A 22,500-nucleotide genomic window follows, 5' to 3' on the forward strand; every position below is an offset into this window, starting at 1 on the left:
CTCTCCACTCCTCTGTTCTCACCTCTCCTTTCATCCCCCTTGCCTGCTCTCGCTCTCTTTCTATCTCTCCATCCCTCTCCCTCCATCTTTATCTCTATCTCTCTCTCGCTCTCTCTGTCTTCATCCCTCTCTCCCTCCCTCCCTCTCAATAATCAAGTGGTGCCTGTGCCTGTCTGTCTTTGAGTGTGTCTGTGTCCCTGTCTATGTGGCTATGTGTGTATCTGTGTGTGTGTGTGTGTGTGTGTGTGTGTGTGTGTGTGTGTGTGTGTGTGTGTGTGTGTGTGTGTGTGTGTGTGTGTCTGATGTGACCTGCCTCATTACAGGAAACACTGATGCGGGGAAGTGCTCAGCCTGAGCTTCACACAGCTCTGCAATTAGCTCAGGAAGACTGTCAGGGTGAAGACACACTCCTGCTGCTTCCATCCTCTCCTGTTGTGTGTGTGTGTGTGTGTGTGTGTGTGTGTGTGTGTGTGTGTGTGTGTGTGTGTGTGTGCGCGCCCACCTGTGTGTGTAACGGTGTGTGTACAGTCATTTTCATTTATGTGTAATGAGTACTGGTTTTATTAAGTTGGCTAGCTCCACCAGAGTCTGGTTCTGAGTTTGCTTTAGCTTGGTATGGCTTTATGTGTGTGTGTGTTTGTGCCTGTTTTAATGCTTTTTTAAGCATGTGTCTGTGTGCAGAAGCATGTTTGTGTGTGTATATATATTTATATGTGGGTCTTTGTGTGTGTGTGTGTGTCAGTGTGGTGTGTGTGTGTCAGTGTGGTGTGTGTGTCAGTGTGGTGTGTGTGTGTCAGTGTGGTGTGTGTGTGTGTGTGTCAGTGTGGTGTGTGTGTGTGTGTGTGTCAGTGTGGTGTGTGTGTGTGTGTGTGTCAGTGTGTGTGTGTGTGTGTGTGTGTCAGTGTGGTGTGTGTGTGTGTGTGTGTCAGTGTGGTGTGTGTGTGTGTGTGTGTGTCAGTGTGTGTGTGTGTGTCAGTGTGGTGTGTGTGTGTGTATGTGTCAGTGTGTGTGTGTGTGTCAGTGTGGTGTGTGTGTGTGTGTGTGTGTCAGTGTGTGTGTGTGTGTCAGTGTGGTGTGTGTGTGTGTGTGTGTGTCAGTGTGTGTGTGTGTGTCAGTGTGGTGTGGCGTATCTGACTGCAGCTTTAATCCCATTAGTGTGTGTGAGTGCTCATGAGGGGTGTTGGTGAGGGCATAGGCAGGCCAGACCAGCAGGAGATTACACAGGCAGGGGATGTGTAGAGTGCTGTTTGACAGCCCTCCTTTCTTTATTTCCTCCTTTCTTTATTTCCTCCTTTCTTTATTTCCTCCTTTCTTTATTTCCTCCTTTCTTTATTTCCTTCTTTCTTTTTTTTCTTCCTTTTTTCTTTCTTTCTTCCATTATTTCTTTCTCTCTATTTTTCATTCTGCCTCTCTCTTTCTGCCTCTCTTTCTTTTTCTTTTTTCCATTTCATCTTTGTCTTACATTTGCCCCTCTGCTCATAAATGTCTTTGCATCTTCCTTCTGGATTTATGCCTCCATCTCCATCTCCATCCCCTTCTTGGTTGTATCCGTAGCCGTTGTAGGGCGTTTCAGATCATCTTAGCCAGGCGTTTTTGATGAGACATTATGAGACATGATGAGATGCGTGCGATGCTATGTGGTGTTTTATCACTGCCGAGTTGAAAGGAGAACAGCACTCTCCCGAGGCTTCAAGTGACGACAACAATATTGGTGAGCCTTCAGCTGAGTATTTTGTCAGGTTGAATGATGCAATCTGTGAGCTGCACAACGAATTTCAGTCTGCTTATGATTAGGTAAGAGCTAACGCATTTATCACAGCTGCTCCTTCCAAAATAAGAACAAATGTTCAGGGTAGTATGAACACTAGACGACAGAGGACGTGCTCAGAAAGCTTACTCGCGCCATAAAAAATCGACCTTAACTAGGTTTTCCGTGTAGCTCAGGGAAGGAAAAACTGATGACTTGGCAAAAAAGCGCCTCGACAGCTATCTCGCTTTCCAGAGATAGCATTCACTGTGTAATGGACTGTCCCACTGCTAGCAATGCAAGCAACATTTCAATGAGAGGGCTCCTCTGTACCCCTGCCACATGCACTTTGGTTATGGGAACCATGGCTAATGGGATCGCGTCCCTGGTCCTGCAGTTGATGGTGCCTGCGTATGCATTAGCGTTAGCATGTGAGAGGACATGTGATTGTGTCCAGGCACCCCTGCGCTATCTCAGAGGAGGATCAGGGCATGAGGACCTCCGTCTGGGAACAGCGCGTTGTCTAGACTGGTACTATATGCTCATCAAAGCAGTGCACCACTTGATCACATGCAGATGGATGTACAAGCATAAACAGGCCCAAGGTTGGCAGTGTATACATATATAAAATGTATGCAGTGTCATTAATCGAGCAGTTTAAGGCTAATCAGTAGACAATTCTTTGAGGAATTCTGTCTTAACTTGTGGATTCTGTTATACTTAGATAGTGCTATTGTACGTCGTGGTCTGGAATGTAATTGAATCTACTACTTGTTTATGTAACGAGTATGGCTCTTGACCTATAGCAGCCACTTATCTCTGCTTTGTATTATCTGTGAGTGAAGAAGACCTTTCACTGACATTATTTGGAATAAAATAATCACACAATTAAAAACGGACCATGTCCTTAAAGAAAACAAAGATCATCAAGGTGATGATCTTCTCTTAAATTATCTCTAACATGCGAGTAAATGTCAGAGTTGGCTGTCAGGTCACAGACTGCTGTTTGACGTCGGTGACAATGCCCAGAGCTCAGCATGGCCAGGGTGGAGCCTCACCAACACTCTCCCCTGATAAGTTCATGTTGTCACCTGAGGGAGGGGAGAGGGGGGGGGGGGGGGTGAGTTAGCGCCTCTGCAATCTCTACACGACGACTCCATGCTCTATCAACACCTCATCTGCGCCTTAACCACCAGCCCCCTCCTCTGTTTCCCAAGCCAACAGTTTCTCGACCACAGAAATATTTGTGGTATGTTTATGAAGCACATGTTTTCCCACTGAAACCAATTACTTTTTTGCTTTGGACTCGGAATAAGGCATCGGTGAGTTATAGTGGCGGAGTCGAGCCGGACCATCTTCCCACAGGTGTCGTCAGCGAAATAAAACACACTCAGGGCGTCTGACGAAGCTAAATCACCGGCGCGCCATCTTCTGAAACCAATCCCGCGGAACAAAACTAGGACTTAATTGTTCCACATTAGCTCGTAAACACAGGCATAAGGTGGTGTCACAGCGCCTGAGCACGCACTGGAGATGTCATAGACTGGGCTGATACCCTGCCAAGCGACCCCCAGGGAGTTACTCCATAATGCAGAGCAATCATCCTCCACCAAATTACCCCCGCTAAAGCAAAGGAAAATAAAACAGGGGAGCTATGCATCCTTTGGCACAGGGCCAAACACTGGCCCCCGGAGAACACCCATCATACCCTGGTATCCCCCCCCCCCCGGAGACTGCAGTCCAGTTCACCTCTCAGTGCTAACCCAAAGCGGAAAAAAAAAGTCTGTTTGCTGATAAGAGTCAGTGGTTTATCAACAGTTTATAAAGGCCGACGGTTGGATTAATCAAATCATCCGGAGTCTGCTTGGCCTCTGTAAACACAATCAGACGGCGGCCCACAGATGTAATGAGGTCGGATAGTGGGAGAATGGAGGCGCGTGATAAGAGCCCGAGCACGGAATAGAATCAAACCAATAATAAATAAATCCCATACCGAGAAAAAGAATTTGCCTGGAAATATTTAAAGGTCCTCTCTGTTCTCACATTCCCAGGCAGGCAGGAGTGAGGTGGCGATGACGACTAGGGGGTGAAACAGCGAGTCGCAAGATAAACTGTGAACATGAGAGCACATTTTTTATCTCCTCGGCTGTTAATTAGATAGTTAATTGACTGAAAATAGCAATAAGAACACTTATAAATAAATAACGGCGCCCATAGGTAGAGTATTCAGTCAAAGCTCCCTTCTGTTTTCAAGCCATGGTGTATGGTTAGAGGGTTGTGGAGAAGCTTCAAAAGGCTTGTGCAATTGAACAGTCCTAGATGCGGTATCACAGAACATGAAACAGCAACAATTGTGACGGAGAGGTAATGGCCTGCTCGGGTCTGCATAATGTCTTGCAAAGTCTCTGCAGTGGAGGAAACTTCTGGAAGTTCTTATTTAAGTCAGTAATTGGTTCCAGGCATTTAGTAACTCTGTGGTGGAAGGGAAGAAAGAGTGTGTTTGCAGAGCAGAGATAGAGAGGAGAGACTCTTGTGATAAATACTAATCTAAGTGCATTTCCAAGGCCTTCAAAATGGCCTTAATCTCAAGGGGTTAGCGAGAATCTGTCTGCATTTTCGGGGAAAAGGTCTCCTTTGGTTAAACACTGGTTGTTTCGGGATTTATTTTGCATAGTTGGAGTTAATGTCGGTATGCTTCTAACATTCTTCGTAGAGTGAATACAATTCTTTATACTTTTACAGGGAAAAGTCTGTTTTTTAAGTAAGCATGTTGCAGTGACAGAGTTAAGCATTTAGAAATACCTCCATGGATTTACCGTCCTGAAACACATGGAATTAGAGGGTAATAATAGCAGCTCATAATTTGTAACAGACCACAGCAGGTAATTCATCAGTTATGTGTGACTGCAGCCAGATCTCGCATTTTTTTACTCCCATACCAACTCCGAGTAACCCTTTCGAGGGCGCAACTTTTCCGAAGCGGACAGATTTCCGCTTCTGATTCCCGTGAACTCGTGCTCTCTAAAATATGCCCCCCTCAAGCCACGAGTAGACACCCCCTTGATGGAGATGTTATATTAGCTGGCTCGCGCCAATTAATACAACATCTGTCCACACAAAGACAGCTGCTCCAAACCCTAAGCTGTTTACTGCCAATGTAAACACTTAATAAGCCTGCAGCATGCGTCACCCTGGGACCCAGGGTCGGCCTATGAGCTCCATGTCGAGCGAGGTTTTGCGGCCGTGGATATCATCTCTCAGCTGAATTAGGTCAGAGATGACAGACTTTAGTTTAATCTATGTTAAAATGATATTTCCTGTGAAAAGGTCAATGAAAAACAGTGTATTTAGAGCATACTGTATTTTGCTTGAAATGGTTAGATGTGTTGCCATCATACCTGAGTAAATGGGCAAAGATTGCTGGAACCTTCTTTTGTATGGAAAGGTATTATCAGAGACGGTTGATATTGTAACGTCGGCGCAAAAAGACAGTGTTCGCGTTAAGGATCTTTGGTATTATATTTATTGCATTGCATTTATTGATGCTTATTAAAATAATATCACACTGCCTTCTATGGTAGTGTTTCTTTCATGTTTCATGCCCTGCACCTTTCTTACAATTTCCTCAGTGACAGTGATAACAGCACCCTTTTCACATTACTGTGGTTATTTGAAGAATCTAAATGGACCTAGAAGCAATTTTGTTCCCCCTACCACTGATGCTGTGGTCTTTCATTAGGCCATGTTATCCTCTAGAAATACACATGTGACAGATTCCACAAAAACTACCAGAACATATTTAAACCTTGGTTGTAGGACACAATTATTATTCTTAATATTTATGCATGCCTCACACAGAGGCCCATTCATGAACTTTAATGGTCTTCCTTGTATATGTTTGGAGGAACTAGTTCATGGGGCACTTTTATCAACACAAACCCTAGGAGGTATGTTATGTAGTGTATAAATGTAATAGCGCTTTACAGCCAGTGCAGTATTTATTCTTGAAGACGAATTTTGGTCATGTTACTGTTTTCCTGTTTTACACGGACCTCAGTATTGTAAACAGAGATACTGCGACGTACCTTTTCGCTTAGTACGACATTCGCTATGGAAGACAAACTCTCTTTTTTATGAACTTGTGATACCCTTTGTCGGTGAGCGATATTCACAGATCGTGCAAATCAGTGAGTCAGCAGGTCTCTGTGTCTTGCAGTGTGACACTGAATCTCCTCCCCACTGTTTCTGTAAGAAACCCTTCTCCTTGCTTTCCTCTCTCTATCCCTCCATCCCTCCCTCTCTCACCCCCTCATTAATGATGCCTTTGTTCCCCTCACTCTGGAGTGTGCCATAACACAGATTGCAGTGGGCAAACTGTGGGCTTTGAAACAAGCTCTCTACTGGGCTAATCTGCATCGGAGTTTACCCCCCACCGTCTCCCAGAGAGAAGGCAAAGTCTCGCTGTTTGTTATTGGGTCCCTTGGCAGCTTTAGCCCCCAAAGAGATTGCTGGAGTTGGTGTGGGTGTGTGTGTGTGTGTGGGTGTGTGTGTTTGTGTGTGTGTGTGTGTGTGTGTTTGTGTGTGTGCTCTGTTTTGCACTTTTGTTTGTTTGTTTCGTTTTTTGAAGTAGGATGGAAGCGCAAGGAAAGTGTCTCAATTCAATTTATGATTAGGAAGAGAAGGAACCTCTTGTGTTGCTGAGAAAATAGAAAATAGGGATCTTGAGTAGGAAGCGTTGATTTTGATTTATTTTTTATTCAGTCTGAAAGTACTGCTTTGAAAATGGTGCTTTGAAATGACCCTGACTGCCCTCTCTGCGTGTGTCTCTGTTTTGCTTTGGTCACAGGCCGCCTCCCTCGCGCTGTGCAGCCTGGGCCATGTGTACACATCCATAGGGGACTACCCCAACGCTCTGGCCAGCCACAAACAGTGTGTCCTGCTCGCCAAGCAATCAAAGGACCAGCTGTCCGAGGCCCGTGAGCTGGGCAACATGGGCGCCGTCTACATCGCCATGGGCGACTTCGAGAACGCCGTGCAGTGCCACGAGCAGCACCTGGGCATCGCCAAGACGCTGGAGAACAAGCGCGAGGAGTCGCGCGCCTACAGCAACCTGGGCAGCGCCTACCACTACCACCGCAACTTCGACAAGGCCATGTCCTACCACACGCACGTGCTGGAGCTGGCCAAGGAGCTGGAGGAGAAGGCCATCGAGATGCGGGCATACGCCGGCCTGGGCCACGCCGCCCGCTGCATGCAGGACCTGGAGAGGGCTAAGCAGTACCACCAGCAGCAGCTGGTCATCGCCGAGGAGCTGAAGGACCGCGCCGCAGAGGGCAGAGCCTCTTCAAACCTCGGTAAGGCCTGGAGTGGAAATGGCATGAGATCGGATACTTTGTTTTGTAGTGTAGAAATGTGCGCACATCTATAGAAATTCCACAGGTGCTGGATACTAGCAAAAACGTTGAAAAAAGAGAAAATATATCCGCACATTGCCTTGAAAATCTTTATACCTGACGAAGACCTGAGTGGTCGAAATGTTGTAACCTGCCATTAAACTGGGAGCATAGAATGCAGTGTGCGGATATCCTTTCTCTTTTTAGGATACTTTATTTTGGCACACAACAATGATGGTGGTAATTGAACACAGAAGATAACTCAATGCATGTGTCAATGCCAATGAATCAGTGAATGAACTGCAGCAACAGTCAATCGATTTCAGTAAATCATTGTATACATTCCCATCAGGACCGTACAGTCTTGTGTCAAGGTAGGAAAGACAAGATGAGTGTGATAGGTCTCTTTTGTGTGACATATAAAATCCCCCTTATGTAGTTTAGATGTTATTAGCAAAGCAGCTTACAGCACTTGAAGGGTATGCATTGTGTTAGTGGGTTTACTCCCCTGGAGTTAATCATATGATTGTCATATGGTGTTAAGCTCCTTGATTTACTATTTGAGTTTTAGCTGTATGCGACCAAGTTACAGATGAAGGAAAAAATCACATTGAGTTCTGTACTGCAATTTGTCAAGTCAAATCTTTGGGCCATGCTTTCTTTGGGGCTGTCGTGGCCTGCTGGTTAGGGCTTCGGGCTTGGAACCGAAGGGTTGCAGGTTCGATCCCTGACCAGTGGGAACGGCTGGGAACCTAACCCCTCACTGCTCCCCGAGTGCCGCTGTAGCAAGGCAGCTCACTGCTCCGGGTTAGTGTGTGCTTCACCTCTCTGTGTGTTCACTAATTCACGGATGGGATAAATGCAGAGACCTGGTTTACATTTACATTTACGTTTTGTGTCAGTATTCAGTGTTCATTTCTGTCCATTCTACATGAGAAAATGAAACTAGATAGCAGGCACTAATAAGGATTGAAACTTGTATAACTCACAGCTGTGTTGGCTCTACTGATCACTGAAAGGCTGTGTTATTTTTTGTGGACCATAATTTCAGTCATTATACTAAATTAGAAGGAGGCGAGGTTAACGACAGATTTCTCGTGGAAGCAATTCGGCTCCCCTCTCATAGGGACGTTATCGGGTCCATTATCAAAAGCCTCACATTCATGTTTCCATGCACCTGCATGAAACCCTGCTTGAAAAGTGTGGTCGTAACGAGCACACCTGCAACTGGGTTTCTGGCCATGTCTCTGGAAGCTTCCGGAGCAAAGTCTTCGGTCGTCAGGTCCCTCATCGGCAGTTCCTTCCTGGCTGATAAACATTACAGATATGGCTTCTGCTCCCCATCCACCTCCTCATCAACGGTGGAAACATCTGCTTGTTAACGATGCACCACCCCCCTCTCCCCTCCTCTCTCTCTCTCTCTCTCTCTCTCTCTCTCTCTCTCTCTCTCTTTCTCTCTCTCTCACTCCTGAAGAGCGCTGTTTGTCCCCAGATGTAAATGTTTTGAGTGTGTTTGCCAGAGCGTCAGGGGAATTTGGAAGGTCATTGGAAGGTAGCCGGTGTTCACATCCATCCACTGATCCAGGGCCCCGCTGGGAAACGGGGAAAGCCACAGGAAAAAAGAGGGGAAGGACAACACACACTCAGCCTCTGGGCCGCGGACGAATTAGCATTCACCTGGCGCCGGTGCGCCGCTCAGTCCAAATGGCATGTTGACACGACAAAAGACGTCCGCGGCTATCAGAAAGCCGCTAAGCTTTAGGCCTCGCCCGCCACACGCGCCGCACTTCCGTCTCAGGCATCCTTCAGAGTCGGAGGAGTCGGCGGCAGGCTCTTGGAGAGAGATTACCCCTTTAAGAAAAGCCCACCTCAGAAATTAGACGGGCAGAAGCTGGAGGTTCCATCCCCGCTGTCGTTTATCTGCCCCAGGTTCCTCCCGTGCCGCTCTTGAACTGATTCGGTATTAATAATTCATGGGCCCGTGGAGCTCCATACAACTCGGTCCCTGTGTGTATGTCCATATTATTCTCAGCTCGGCTCTCTCTTGCTCCTGTTGCCCAGGGATCCTAATAACTCACCTAGGCTTGTATATCACCAGTATAAATAATGCATCACACTCTCTCTCTCTCTCTCTCTCTCTCTCTCTCTCTCTCTGCCCGCTTCTCTCACCCCTGTGCCTCTGCAAAGAGATTGCCATAGTCCCCCTCTGAACCGAGGTGCCATTACCATAACTTAGCTAGGCCTCCTAGTGCAAGAGGCTGCACACGAAACAGGGTCGGCCCTATAGATCCACAGTCGGCTGTCAGGAACGCTAGGATGGCACTTGCAACCTCATTAAGCCAGTATTACCCCACTGATCGTTTCGTACAGACACACACAGACACACACACACACACACACACACACACACACACACACACACGCAGACACACACACACACACACACACACACACTCAGACACACACACACACATACACACAAACACATAAACCCACTCACATACCACCATCTATTGCTATGTATTCATTCATTGCATACATACAGCTAAACATAATGCACTCACTCAAAGTGCACTTTTGCAAATGCATGCACTAAACAGTAGACACACACATGCAGACCACACAAGCATGCAGCTTCTACCGGTAACAAAATGTTCTGTTATTATTGTCATAAACAGGAAGGTACTTCCATTGTTACTCAGACCACGTGTCTCGTTGACACATAAATTCAGTTAAATTCAATAGCATGTTTTTACCAGTGAAAAGGGGGAATCGACTGCTGATCCTGTTTTTGATGTTTTTTGTGTTTCTCCATTGTAACAAAATGCATTATTTCTAGAAAAATCCATTCTCCTCATTCCTTAAAATGTCATTAGCCACTTAAAGACTCTGTGTTTAATAAATCTGTTTGCACTTTTGTATCAATACAGAACAATCAGGCGTGATTAAATGTCACATCAAATGGAATGTATCACTTTTTTTTTTTGGTGGTGAAGCAAGCCATTAAGTCCTCTCTCTCAAGAAAATAGCAACAGTCTCTTAGTGCTGGTGCACAACATTGGCCTTCGAGACATTATTTCAGCTCAGTCCTCCTTGAGTAGCTGAAATGCAATTGTGCCGAGCATCAAAGCGACGCGGGGAGAAGCTGCAAAAAACACATGCCTCGGCTCCTTCATTGCGTTTACCTTTATCTGATGCCATCGCGCTTGCACAAATGAAATCTATTTCTTATTACCGGGGTGAGAAACAGCCATTAGCATCTGTCTCAGCTAGAACCCTAATGGAGGACGGGGAGCCGTAATGGCCTTTTAAAGATGAATCGCACTCTGATCCTAATGCGCCGATGAGAGCAAGCACGGCCGAGGGGTCCCTGTCAAAGCATCAATTACACCTCACCCCTGCGGCCTTTTTTAATACCTACCAGCCTCTCTTGGCGCCGGACTCGCTCATAAATATGTAAGGTGCGGGGGAATATGACGGCTGGTGACCGTAAACTAGAGATGACAGCCGATGTCTCTGGGTCTCTGGAGTCTGGGTGGCGGACACTCCCGTGTAACGGTTGCCAGCAGAGTACGAGGCTGTGCGGTGAGTATGCGTCACTCCCCAACGCCTTAAAGCTGCACTCAGACAACAGGCGATTCGCTCATCTCCAAACGCCTGATAAGTTGAGATTAGTTTAACTTTGCCATGCAAGGTTTTGAGTGGCCAACTGTTTTTTTTTTTTTTGTAATGGCTACAATGGCTACAAGTCAATGGATTTCATAAACATTTCATAGGCTTTTGTCACTACATCATTGCTAGTGCTTTCCATCCTTTCTAGAGCTAGAAGCTAGCACCTGTGGGTTTCAGCCTCATTGCTAGCATGCCTGCCTCGTAGGGAGCGAGCTCGACTCCAGTGTAGCACTTGTGTTGTCCACACACACACACTCACGACTTTTCATTATCTGTGGCGGTTGAGCTGAGGCATACAGGCTAAGACATATTAGCGTGTGCTAACAGCCTGCGCCTTTACAGAGGGGCTGGAGGATAATGAATGGAGCCTCATTAGCCCTTGCACGCTGGACACCGCCCTTTTCGCCCCGAGGCGTGCAGCAAGGCATCATGGGGTGGGGAAGTGTGGGTGGCGGCAGATTTGGCAGTGACCTTGTGCCTGTCTCTGCCTATTTCACCTGGTGTATAATGATCCTGTTTCGGTTTCTCCTTCTTACACACTCTCTCTCTCTTCCTCTCTCTCTCTTTCTCTCTCACACACACTCTCTTTCCCTCCTCCTTTCTCTCTCTCTCTCCCTCTGACTCCTTCTCCCGATCCGTCCCACCCCTAGTGATTGTAATCTGGGGCTGTCAGACTCCTGGTAATTGAAAGTGACTTGATGAATGGCTTAATTACCTTTAATAGCTGATCTGCATAGAGCTGAATAATGACGCTGGTAGGGAGAGGAGAGGAGGCTTGACTCGGCCCCCTTGGTTAATTATGGCCCTGTTGTTGTTGCCTCCGCTGCCTTGTAGGGCCTTTCAGATGTGGTTTTGATGAACAGGGTGGGAGTTTGTGTATGTGTGTGTTCGTGTGTGTCTGTGTGTGTGCTATACAAAATTAAAGGCAGAATCTGAAACAAGATGGTTGAGAGCAAATGGGGGAGAGAAGAAAAAAAAAAAAAACAAGAAAAAAAAAAACAGAACCTGTGGAAAATGCCGGGGCAAGAGTGAGATGCTGAGCTTTTTGTCTTCTCTCTTTAGGAGGCCTTTTTGTTTTTGACTGGATGTGCTCAGAGCGCTGCTTTAATGATGCGCGCTGTGCGAGAGGTGCTTGCTCGCTCGCTCGCTCGCTCGCCCGCCCGCCCGCCCGCCTCGTCTGGATTGACAGCCCAGCTCCAGCCCCGGTGCCATGCGGCGCTGCCTCTCCCTGGCCATAACACACCTCTAATACAGCACCACTTCACTGCCCGGAGGTTACGCTGGAAAAAAAGACTGACCCATAAAGGATATTAAAATATTGCATTCTGAGCACCTATTTATTATTCATTAGTGTTCGAGCGGACATCCCTAGTCAGCAATATTTAATATCTCTGTTCAGGCTCAAGCTGAGGCACTCTGTTTACCGTATAGCATTTCTCCGCGATTCATGAAAGCCAATTCAAATTGTACTTTTCTTCTCCTCTGCCAGCGCTATCATCACTACCCCCTGTTCACTTCAAAGAGGGCTTTAATAAGTTTGTTAGGAAGCTCTGTTGTCCCTTTTTTTGTTTCTGGGTTTCTTGGTTCCTCTGCCTCCCTCCCTCCCCCATTTTTCTTTCTTTCTTTCTTTCTTTCTTCCCTTCTTTCTCTCATTCTTTCCCTCTCTGGCACACACACATACATTAGCACACATGCATTTACTCAGGCATTCTGCAATCTTCTCCTCTCTCCGTGCTCCCCCTCTTCCTCTATTGTTTTGTTATTTTAAGAAAAGAAAGCAGCCGAAGTAGCCAGCGAACATGGCTGGAGGTAACACTTACCCAGTCACATGGCCTAGAAAAGGCATCTCTGCAGACAATTGACACACAACAACAGCAGTACCAGTAACAAAACAAAGCAAAAACACAACAAAAACACCATCTTTAGAGGTAAACACAGAGCCCTCCTCCATTTTAAAGTAGATCATAGGCAGTGATAATCTATGTAGGCTTGCAATCGCTGCAGGTCAATTTTGCGTCCTGGTAGAAACTCACACACACACAAACATACACGTCGTGCACCCACACGAAAATGCTCATACACACACTCTCACACACACATTCACACTCACATGCACACAAAGACACACACATACACACACACACACACGACTCTCCCACACACACATACCGTGTAAACACCCAAACTTGTCCATACACACACCCTCTGCTTCACCTCCGTTTGGAAGAAAATCCTTTTTGTGGGAGCCGGCATGAGTGCAGCAGTGTCATGGAGAGCTGCAGCGTTGTGGAGAGGGCAGGGGGCTGGACTACACAGGCCAGTGGCACAGCACACCACAGCAAGGCAACGCCGCACAGTCTGCCACAAATGTGTGTTTCCAATGCCTATGTGTGTGTGTGTGTGTGTGTGTGTGTGTGTGCGCGCACGTGTTTGGGAGGGGGGCAGTTTTCTGAGAGTGTGTGACCTCAAATTTGCGGAGGCATTCAACCAGCCCTTGGGGGTGTCAAAACAGTCTGAAACCTTCTCCACTGGAGAGGAGAAGAAAGACAGAGAGGAGATGATGAGGGAACGACGGGCATGGAGGAGGAGAGAGAGAGAGAGAGAGGGAAAGAGAGTGGAAACAGGAGAGTAAAAGGGGAGAAAATGCACGTTTTATCTGCTTGGAGTAACATCCCATTCCATGGTCATTAGGCCAGTTTATGCTGCAGGGACCGAGCTAATGACACAGAAGGCACACTGAAGCGGAGCTGGGGGAAAAGAGGGAGGGTGGCGGAGAGAGAGAAGAGAGTGAGTGAGAGAGGGAGAGAGAGAGGGGGAATAAGAGGATAGAGAAATGAGAGCTTTTGCTTTTTCTCGTGTTTGAAAAAGAATGAGATGAGAATGAGAGAGTGAGAGATGAAGAGTCTGCTGCTGTTGAACACAGTGAATGAGAGTGTGTCTCAGATAAAAAGAGAAAGGGAAAGAGAGAGAGAGAGAGAACAGAGGATGAAAGGATACACATCAGATTCTGTTGCACTGGAGAGAAAAAAAGAGAGAGAGAGAGTTCAGAGGCAGCTTGCCAGACAGCTGTTTCCTGTGTTAGTGGATATCTTTTTTTGGAGGCGAGGGCCACTCATAAATTTACTATTAACATCCCATGTTGTAGCCGTGAGACTCTATATACATTGTGTGTATTTCTCACGGCCATTTTTCACGGGCAGCCTGCGATGGCAAAAGTGTCACCGTGAAAAATGTGTGACGCTAACGTGCGATAGGTTAGTGCCTAGATGCCATGCCGCTAGCACAGCACTAGCATCCTCATCACATGCTAGCCGCATGCTAGGTTATATTCGCTGCTGCTGACAGCGTGTCTGCTCTGCCTCACATATGTAATTATACATGGTTCAAATCTAGGAGCCCAGACATATTTGCACGCTAAAGTACTAAATTGCATCAATTTGTCACTCATTCAAATTGAGGAGAGAGAGAGAGAGAGAAAGAGAGAGAGAGAATGAAAACCTTGACCAATTGGCTCAGTGCCGCCAAGCATTTTGTAGCCTTTGTGGAAAATAATGCTGAATGTGGGGACCGGGGAGCACACTGCACTTGGCTGAGTACTTTGAATGACCTTCAAGAGCTGCCCGACGCAGTGTCCAGCCAGGCTGCGTAACGTAAGGGGGAGCCGATGTGAATAATGACTAATGGAGCTGGCCCTTCTATTGGAGCCCTTCTAGCTTCGGCCTGCATGGACTCTGATTTATGGGCGTGCGCAGCAAGGTCTGCTTAGCATTTCCCACCCTGACCAGGGGTCTCGTATGAACGCTTCATTTTTCATTAAGGCGTCGCGTCCCCTGCCCCTGCCCCGTCTCTGCGTCCAGGGCATGGCGGAGTAAGTTTGCGCTTTCTGCCGCCGTGAGCACAAATAGGAGGCCACTTCTCTCCCCCCCCCTTTCTTTCTCTCTCTCTCTCCCCTCTCTCCCTCTCTCTCTCTCTCTCTCTCTCTCCCCCCCCCCTCTCTCTCCCTCTCTCTCTCTCTCTGCTGCTGTTGTCGGTTCGCTCGTGGTGCTGCTGTTCTAAAGATGGGCTGTTGGGCTGCATGGAGTCTCTCAAAGCTGCACCTCAAAGGAGGCTCCTTTTGAATGGAGTCTCGGGATGCAGGACGCTGCCAAGCACAACTGGATTCCCAGAGCTTTGCATGATGTCTTTTGCAACTCATGTGCCTGCTGCGTGTGTTTGTGCGTATGTGTGTACGTCTGTGCACACGTGTGGGTGTGTGTGCACGAGACCATCCACTGATTTTCTGATTCATTCATCTTGCAAGTACTACTTGACAGTTATCAGAGGCCATGTATGTGTGATTGTATGTGTGATTGTTGCCTCTTAACCCATTGTAGCACACCATCACAATAGAGCGAGCAAGAACAGCTGTAACGATTGGTAACATTTCAATAAAATACACACGCTCGGTTCCATTCTCTCCAAATCAATGGTCTGATCCAGTAAGCCTGCTTTGCCACATTGAGCAGAGTGCCAGTGGGAATGGAGCGTTCACAAAGCTCTTTCCAAATGGCTCATTGATAACAGCAGACAACAGCAGCACAAATGAGATAGATAATAGACAAAAAAAAAAAAATCTATATCTAAATGGAGTGGGGCAAGTCAATGTGCATATAGGTTAGAGCACATACATTAAACTCGCATACTATCTCTGTTGGGCGCCATCAGTTCCCTCAAACACTGTCCATTAGGCAAGAACACTCTCAGGTGCTGTACCTCAGCCAGCATTAATATTGGCACTCTCTCCCCCTCTCTCTGGCTCCCCACTCTATCTCTCTCAGAGAGCAGGTTAACTCCTGTAAAATGGCTAGTAAACGCTGGCTGGTGGACTCCTCCAAGAGATAGCAGCTAGTCTCGTCTCGTCTCGTCTCGTCTCGTTTCCAGAGCTCTTCACACGGAGCGACACACAGGACTGGGAGACCAGCCGTTTCTCATTGCGCTTTTTTTTGTTGTTGGCGGCTCCGCCACACACTGATAAAATGACTTGATGTGCATCCAGCTGGCGGGCGAGCTACCTGTTTGAGGATCACAATGAGCGATATGTTACCGCTCACCATTTGTCATCGCATTTCAGATGCTGCTCCAAACTCATACGGGTTAAGTAAGTCATTATCTTTGACTGAAGGTCACATACTTACACTACGCAGTACTTCGACACTAATATTTAGCTGCTCACTAAAATGTCTAATGGTCAAAGTGAATGATATACTATACCTTTTAGCTACACGCCATATGCTTTCCCATTTAATTAAAATGCTGGAAAAGGTATGGTCTTTGCTGATGTGAGAGATATAGTGTCGCACTAGCGCTGGAGCAGAATGTAATTATGCTGCCTTTGACACAGGGGCGCCCGGTCAGTGCAAGAGTCTGGAGGATGGTTATCAGTGAGCAGACGCTGAAGAGGAAGCCGGCTGGACCGAGGGCCGTGGGCAGCTCGTGTGTGTCTGCTTGTGTTGGCAGACCTCCCTGCTTTTTTATTCGTCCTACTCGCTCATCCTTCCATCCATCCCTCCCTCCCTCTCGCTCTTGCTCACTCGCTCGCTCCTTTTTATCTCCTGCTTTTCCTGTCGGACTCGGCCTGTCTGGCAGACTGCGGGAGGTGTCTGTGTTTTTTTTTTTCTTTTTTCTTTTGTGTGTGTATGTGTGTGTGTGTGTAAGAGGAGAAGAAAGAGAGAGACAAAGAAAGCCGATGTTGGTGTTAGAGTAGCCCTTCTGGTTCCTGATGTAGTATACTAACACAACTACACTAATTTGGCTATGACATTTCTGTGTAAGGAAATGTGTGAATTTTCCATAATGCATATGTATGTGCATAGATGTCACTTTCAAAGTCACTTTCACAGTTCATGTATTTTAAATCAAATCATAGTGTGAATTAATATGTAACCCAAGCTGTATGTATTCTATTTTTACTTGGGGAAGGGACTTGGAGACTAGGAGATCTTGTGCACTCTTTTTGTGCACTTCACGCTCCCTTGCAGAAGGAAGTTGTTTCCAAAACACTCGGGTCCAGCTCCTGCCCTCCCTGACACACACACACACACACACACACACACACACACACACACACACACACACATGCACAGAGCCAGTGTTTAGAGGCCGCCAACCGCCGAGGGTGGACTTTTTGAAAGCAGTTCCACAACGAAGCCCACAGCAGCCCCACAGCTCTGGAATGGCAGCTCGGGGCTTCTCCTTTAAAACGCAGCCAATCTGACATTCCTCCCTCGCCTTGCGCTGCTATTTATGGACGTGGCTCTGTGAAAATGTGTCACATTAGCTTTGTATTTTAAGAGCCTGAGCCCAGGGCGGGGGTAGTGTGGCGTGCGTGTGTGTGTGTGTGTGTGTGTGTGTGTGGAGAGGGTAGTTTGAGGGCTTTGATATGGTCCTCACCCCAGCAGAGGAGCTTGAAGCCGTGGGGGTCAGGGGGAGAGCAGGGGGGGGGTGGGTGAAAGAGGGTGTTCCATTTCCACTGGCATCCACCCGGGACAGCGGCACCGCGTTCGCTTCCTGGACGTCTCTCCCCAGAGCGCTTCCGCTCACAGAAGGGAACAGTCCAGCCCAGGGCTGCCTGACAGCCTGGGCGAGGCACGGCGGCCCTCTGACAGGACTACAGATCGACATGCGCCGGGAACGTTTGTCGTCGTTACCGAAACAATCTTTTGGACATAGACAAGATGTAAGAGACAGAGGAGATGGCAGACAGCAGGCTCACTTTAGTCACTGGGGTATAAATTGTAAATATTGCCCCTGAGTTTGGATTGGTTTAGCAGATGCTGTATAGCACATCTGTGTGCAGGCATGTGGTGTACTCAAAGGCCTTGTACATTTAATGGGCATAGGCCCAGGCTCTGCACGTGTATAGAGGCAGATTTACAGTATACCAAGAGAGCATGTAACTACTATATAAGATGTATTTATTTGTCCTTCTTTCAGAGTTAAGAGGTACTAGAAATACTGTAGTGTCGCCTTCGAATACTGGACTTACTGAAATATTGGTCTTTGGATTTCCCTCACCAGATGGTGTGCTCAAAGTATAGAATTGAATTCCATTCTTGTTTTTTTCTGAGCCTAGGTGTATGGATTCAAGGATTCGAGGATATGCAGAACATACACAGGTAGTATAGCTCTAGGTGATTATCACAGAGATGGAATAGAATAGGGAGAAATCGTCAGTAAACTGGAGCCTGTGCCCGATTGCATGAAAAATGCCATAATTCACTTCTCGGCAGATTTGCTTTAGTCTTTCTGTTGGCACTGAAATTAATCCCGGCATGGAAAAGCGTGTCCCCGGCAGCCCACGATCAAGGACAGCAGACAATGCGTCTCTCTGCTCCGTCCTTCACACTGGGCGATATCGCGTCGGGGAAAAATGTGTCAGCATTGCCGATCCGGCCCGCACGCGCCCGCTCGTGTGTGTGTGTCACCCACCCGGCGAACTCCCCTCGCTTCGTTTGCTTCAAACTCGACTCGTCAGAGGATGCAGCGGCGGCAGCGATGGCCTACTTCGGGAGCGGAAGCGTTAACAAAAGCGTTAACGCGGGGATTTGAGGCAGGGTGGAGGAAGAGAGGGGGCTGAAGAGTGAGGTGGGTGCCTGGGTAGGCACTGGTATCACCCCGGCACACTCGCCCAAGCCCTTTTGTCTGTGAAATCCTCTTAGCGTTGGGCGGGGTGAGGTGCGGTGGGGTGCTAGCTAACCCCCCGATTTTTTATTTATTTATTTATTTTTTGGCACATGCCAGCGACCAAAGACGAGCGAGATGTGCTGATTGGCCAGAATCGCAACTTTTTGGCCGCCAGTCCCCCCCCCCCCCTCTCTACCCATCGACACCACCACCCCCATCGTGGCTGCTGCCTCTTCCTCTGTCACACCCAGGGACACTGGGTAATGCAAAGTGACAACGGCGCACAGTGTCTTATCTGGCGGCTGTAAATGTCGGAAAGTGGTGGTGTCGGGTAGGGGTGCGGTGCGAGTGGAATGCGGGGGGGGGCGATAAATTTGATGGAAAACCTATTACAGAGGGATATTACTGCGGGACAGAGCGTTTTGTCTCTCGCTGAGCCTCGCTCTCTTCGCTCGCTCTGCCGCGGCGTTTTTGTCTCGATTCCTCTCCCGCCTGGCGCTCGGTAAGCGAGACTCTGTGGTGCACACAGACGGAAACAGGCGGTAATGCCTGGAAGTGTCACCGAATACACACAGGATATGAATGTTCCCCAGTCTGGCTGATGGGAGGATTAGAAACTTCCGGAACACTGTGGGGTGTCACCGCCGCCACCTCCTCACGGCCACACTTTACAGTTGAAGCAGCTCGGTCTGAACTGTGACTTCTTCAGTGTCGTCTCCAGGACATACAATGCAGAGGGGTTGTTATGTTCAGAACAGACAAGGCCACTGTTATATCTTGTGGCTTGACACTTCATGGCAAAGTCTCCAGATCAGCTATCATGTCCTTGGTGCAGCTCTCTTGGATCAAAGGTCCATTCTGTTGCACTGCTTTGAGTGACTCCAAAGCTACTGTATCCTTTACAGTGCAGTGACACACACACACACAGACACACACACACACAGACACACACACACACACACACACACACACACACACACACACACACACACACACACACACACACACACACACACACACACACACACACACACACCAAGCAGCCCCACGCTGAAAACGAGCTTTTGCAGTGGGATGCTTATCTATTCGCAGTAGGGCAGTGGTTTTGGAGGGCCCTGGTGCTCGCGTGTCCTCTCAGCCTGGTCTGCTGGTCCCAAGGGGAGCCCTCTCATCCCTGCCACGGTCGATAGGGAGATGGGTAATCCCCTAATGCTCTCTGTGAGCCTCTCCTCTCCTCTCCTCTCCTCTCCTCTCCTCTCCTCTCCTCTCCTCTCCTCTCTGTGCATCGCCCCCCATCCCCTGCTCCTTGTCCTCCAACGCACAGCAGCAAGCAGGCCTTGGGACAAATATAGGTCAGAGTCTCCATTGCAGAATGCACTGCCTCTATTCTTTATTCATTTAGCTGATGCTTTTATACAAAGCGACTTACAAATGAGCAGCAGCATTCATGCTCCAATGTAATAGGAAACTTTAGAGCTACAATAAGTGCTACCTTTACACACAGTGCAAGTATGTGATGTGTTAGGGTTGGGGTTAGGTTTAGGATTAGGTGCCTTTAAGTCAGCGGTGGCAGCGCTGCCTGGAAGCCGACGTTAGGGGCATAGAACACCATCGAGCGGTAGGAACGCAATGGATCAGTTCAGTTTGAATGTCAATGTCTTCGTCTTCGGATACTAGGTGTGCCAAATACAGATGACTCATTCATGTGTTATTTCACAGGGTGTGATTACATAGTGTAGAGAAAAGTTATTTAACTTAGACAATAATAACTAACTGCATAACAACATTAGAGCATCACACCAAATTAGGGGTTTGCTCATCTTCAGACAAGGACTGATGCTAAATGAGGCATTCCCATTTGACACAAAGATGTCGAAAGAGGCTCTTTTCCAGATCAATTATCTTAGTCAGTGATGTGTAAAAGATTTGGAGTTGTCATTAGCTTTGCAGAAATAAAAGGCCATTAGTGATCACAGTGTCTGAAATGTTATCCCAAACTACATCGCATAATTGAAAGTTGCTAAATAGCTGAGTCTAAGCCACCTTCTTGTGCCTGATTAAGTTCCAGCGATGGCTTGAGTTACCCAACCTGAGCGAAATCCCTTTTTAAACCGCCAGTAAACCTCTACCTAGCTCCTTGCATGCAGGTTGTATGTTGAGATTTTAACCCCCGACATCAATCTGGCACGATCCGGCCCCAGAGGAGAGGATTCGCGGCTTAGCCGCAGCTCGAGTGCACTCAGCCCAGGAGAGAAGTGTATATCGGCGCTCTTCATATCTCCTAAAGCCTCCGTCTGCTCCCCCCTTCCCCACCTCCTCTCAGCGTAGCGCAATCAAACACCTCATCAGCGCGGAAATGCCAGAACACGTCCCTGGTAGTTATCACGTCATTGATACGTCGGGTCCCAGAGCGGCTGTGTGTGTGTGTGTGTGTGTGTGTGTGTGTGTGTGTGTGTGTGTTCTCTAAGCATCACGCTCTCCCTGCTCGCGAGCCGTCGGAGGTGCAACTTTATCCCCCTTCCACCTGCTGGGGCGACGTCCCCTTCTTAGGGAGACAGCTGCTCCGTCCGGCTGTTAACGCGAACTCTTAACCGCCGAGCGACGGTGCGCTTGTTGTCTGCGCGCTTGTTGTCTGTGCTGCTTTTAGCTAGCGCAGCGCTAACGCTAACGGAGTCAGTGGCACGCAGTTGCCGCGGGGATGGCGGAGAGTTCTCCCAGTCCCAGCCTGTCGCCCAACTCCAGACCACCCCCTGCAGAAGCATGACTAATCGACCGCAGGCCGCTGGCGATTGACATGCACCAGAAGGGGCCTGCTGGGTCACCTTCTTGCAGCCCACCTGCCACCTTTCAGCAGTTGGAGAGACATATGGCCCGACCATAGGGTGGTGGTGGGGGTGGTGGTGGCAGCACAGCTTCTGTGCTTGCCAGTCACTTAGGCTGCCCTCCCTCTATAAACAGGGGGACTTCAAAAAGATCGGGGCAGCTCCCCGAGTCCCAAGTCCCCAGTGTAAGATCCCACACAACATGACTGGGTTCGAGAAGAAGAAGAAGAAGAAGAAGAAGAAGAAGAAGAAGAAGAAGAAGAAGAAGAAGAAGAAGAAGAAAGACAAGTGCTTTGAGCTTGTGTGTGTTTGAGGTTTTGTGTGTGTGGCGAGCGTGCGCGCGCCTCGCGTGTGTGCTTCTTTTTTTTTTTGCCGTTTGAAGTCGTGTTTGTTTCACGCACTCCTCCCTGCCGCTTTCATCTTCCTCAGCCCCTGCGATGTGCGTCCTTCGCTGCGCTCGGCTGAGATCAGTAAACATGCCGTTTGCCACAGTGGCGGCGGGCGCATCCCCACTCCCATTGGCCTCCCCGCTGAGTCCCAACCCAGGGCCCCTCAGTAAGCCCCAATCGCTCCTCTCCTCCTCTCCTCTCCTCTCCTCTCCTCCTCTCCTCTCCTCTCCTCCTCGGCTCCTCCAACCCTCCCCTCTCATGCCTCCTCCCTGAGGGCCCGTGAGCTCCCGCCTGGAGCCTCACCTGGGAGATGAGGCTCTAAATGGATCATCTGTGTTCGCTGAAAGCCGCCGCTCCAAACCCGTCTCACTCTTGTTCTCGCTCGCTCGCTCGTAATCGCTCAGCCCACGGCGTCCCCCCCTCTTCCCTCTATCCGCCGTGCTCCAGGCATCCTCTTCTCTCTTTCTCTATTTCCATCTATCTCATTCAGTCTCTCTCTCTCTCTCTCTCTCTGTCTGTCTTCTCTTTCCATCACCATCTCTCTCATTCAGTCTCTCTCGTTCTCTTCCTCTCTTACTCAATTCCCATCTCCCTCTTAGGCTTCTCTCTCTCTCTCTCTCTTTTCATTTCCATCTCTCATTCCTCTCCTTCTCTGTGTCTTCCCTTCCCTGTCTCTCTTCCCCCCTCCGTCTCTCCCTGGGACCATGCAGCTTGCTTTGATATTATGGCTGTAATTATTATTTTATGGAGAGCCAAGCGACAACAGAGTGGGAGCAGGGGACTCGTGGCTGGGGTTAGCCTCTCTGGGGAGCCTA

At 48.3% G+C, this 22,500-nt stretch overlaps 1 protein-coding gene across 1 annotated transcript in view; it reads left to right on the forward strand.

The window, feature by feature from the left end:
• LOC143127674 (tetratricopeptide repeat protein 28-like) overlaps positions 1-22,500 on the forward strand; it is a 156,948-nt gene that overhangs the window by 98,441 nt on the left and 36,007 nt on the right. The window contains exon 5 of the mRNA XM_076289304.1: positions 6,594-7,101. Within this exon, the coding sequence (XP_076145419.1) occupies positions 6,594-7,101 (508 nt within the window). The remainder of the gene's footprint in view (positions 1-6,593; positions 7,102-22,500) is intronic.

This window comes from Alosa pseudoharengus, unplaced genomic scaffold, assembly GCF_046254945.1.
Source record: "Alosa pseudoharengus isolate Yale_2024_CS ecotype anadromous, Long Island Sound unplaced genomic scaffold, YU_APseudo_1.1 YU_APseudo_1.1_scf_17, whole genome shotgun sequence".
NCBI classification, from domain to species: Eukaryota; Metazoa; Chordata; class Actinopteri; order Clupeiformes; family Clupeidae; genus Alosa; species Alosa pseudoharengus.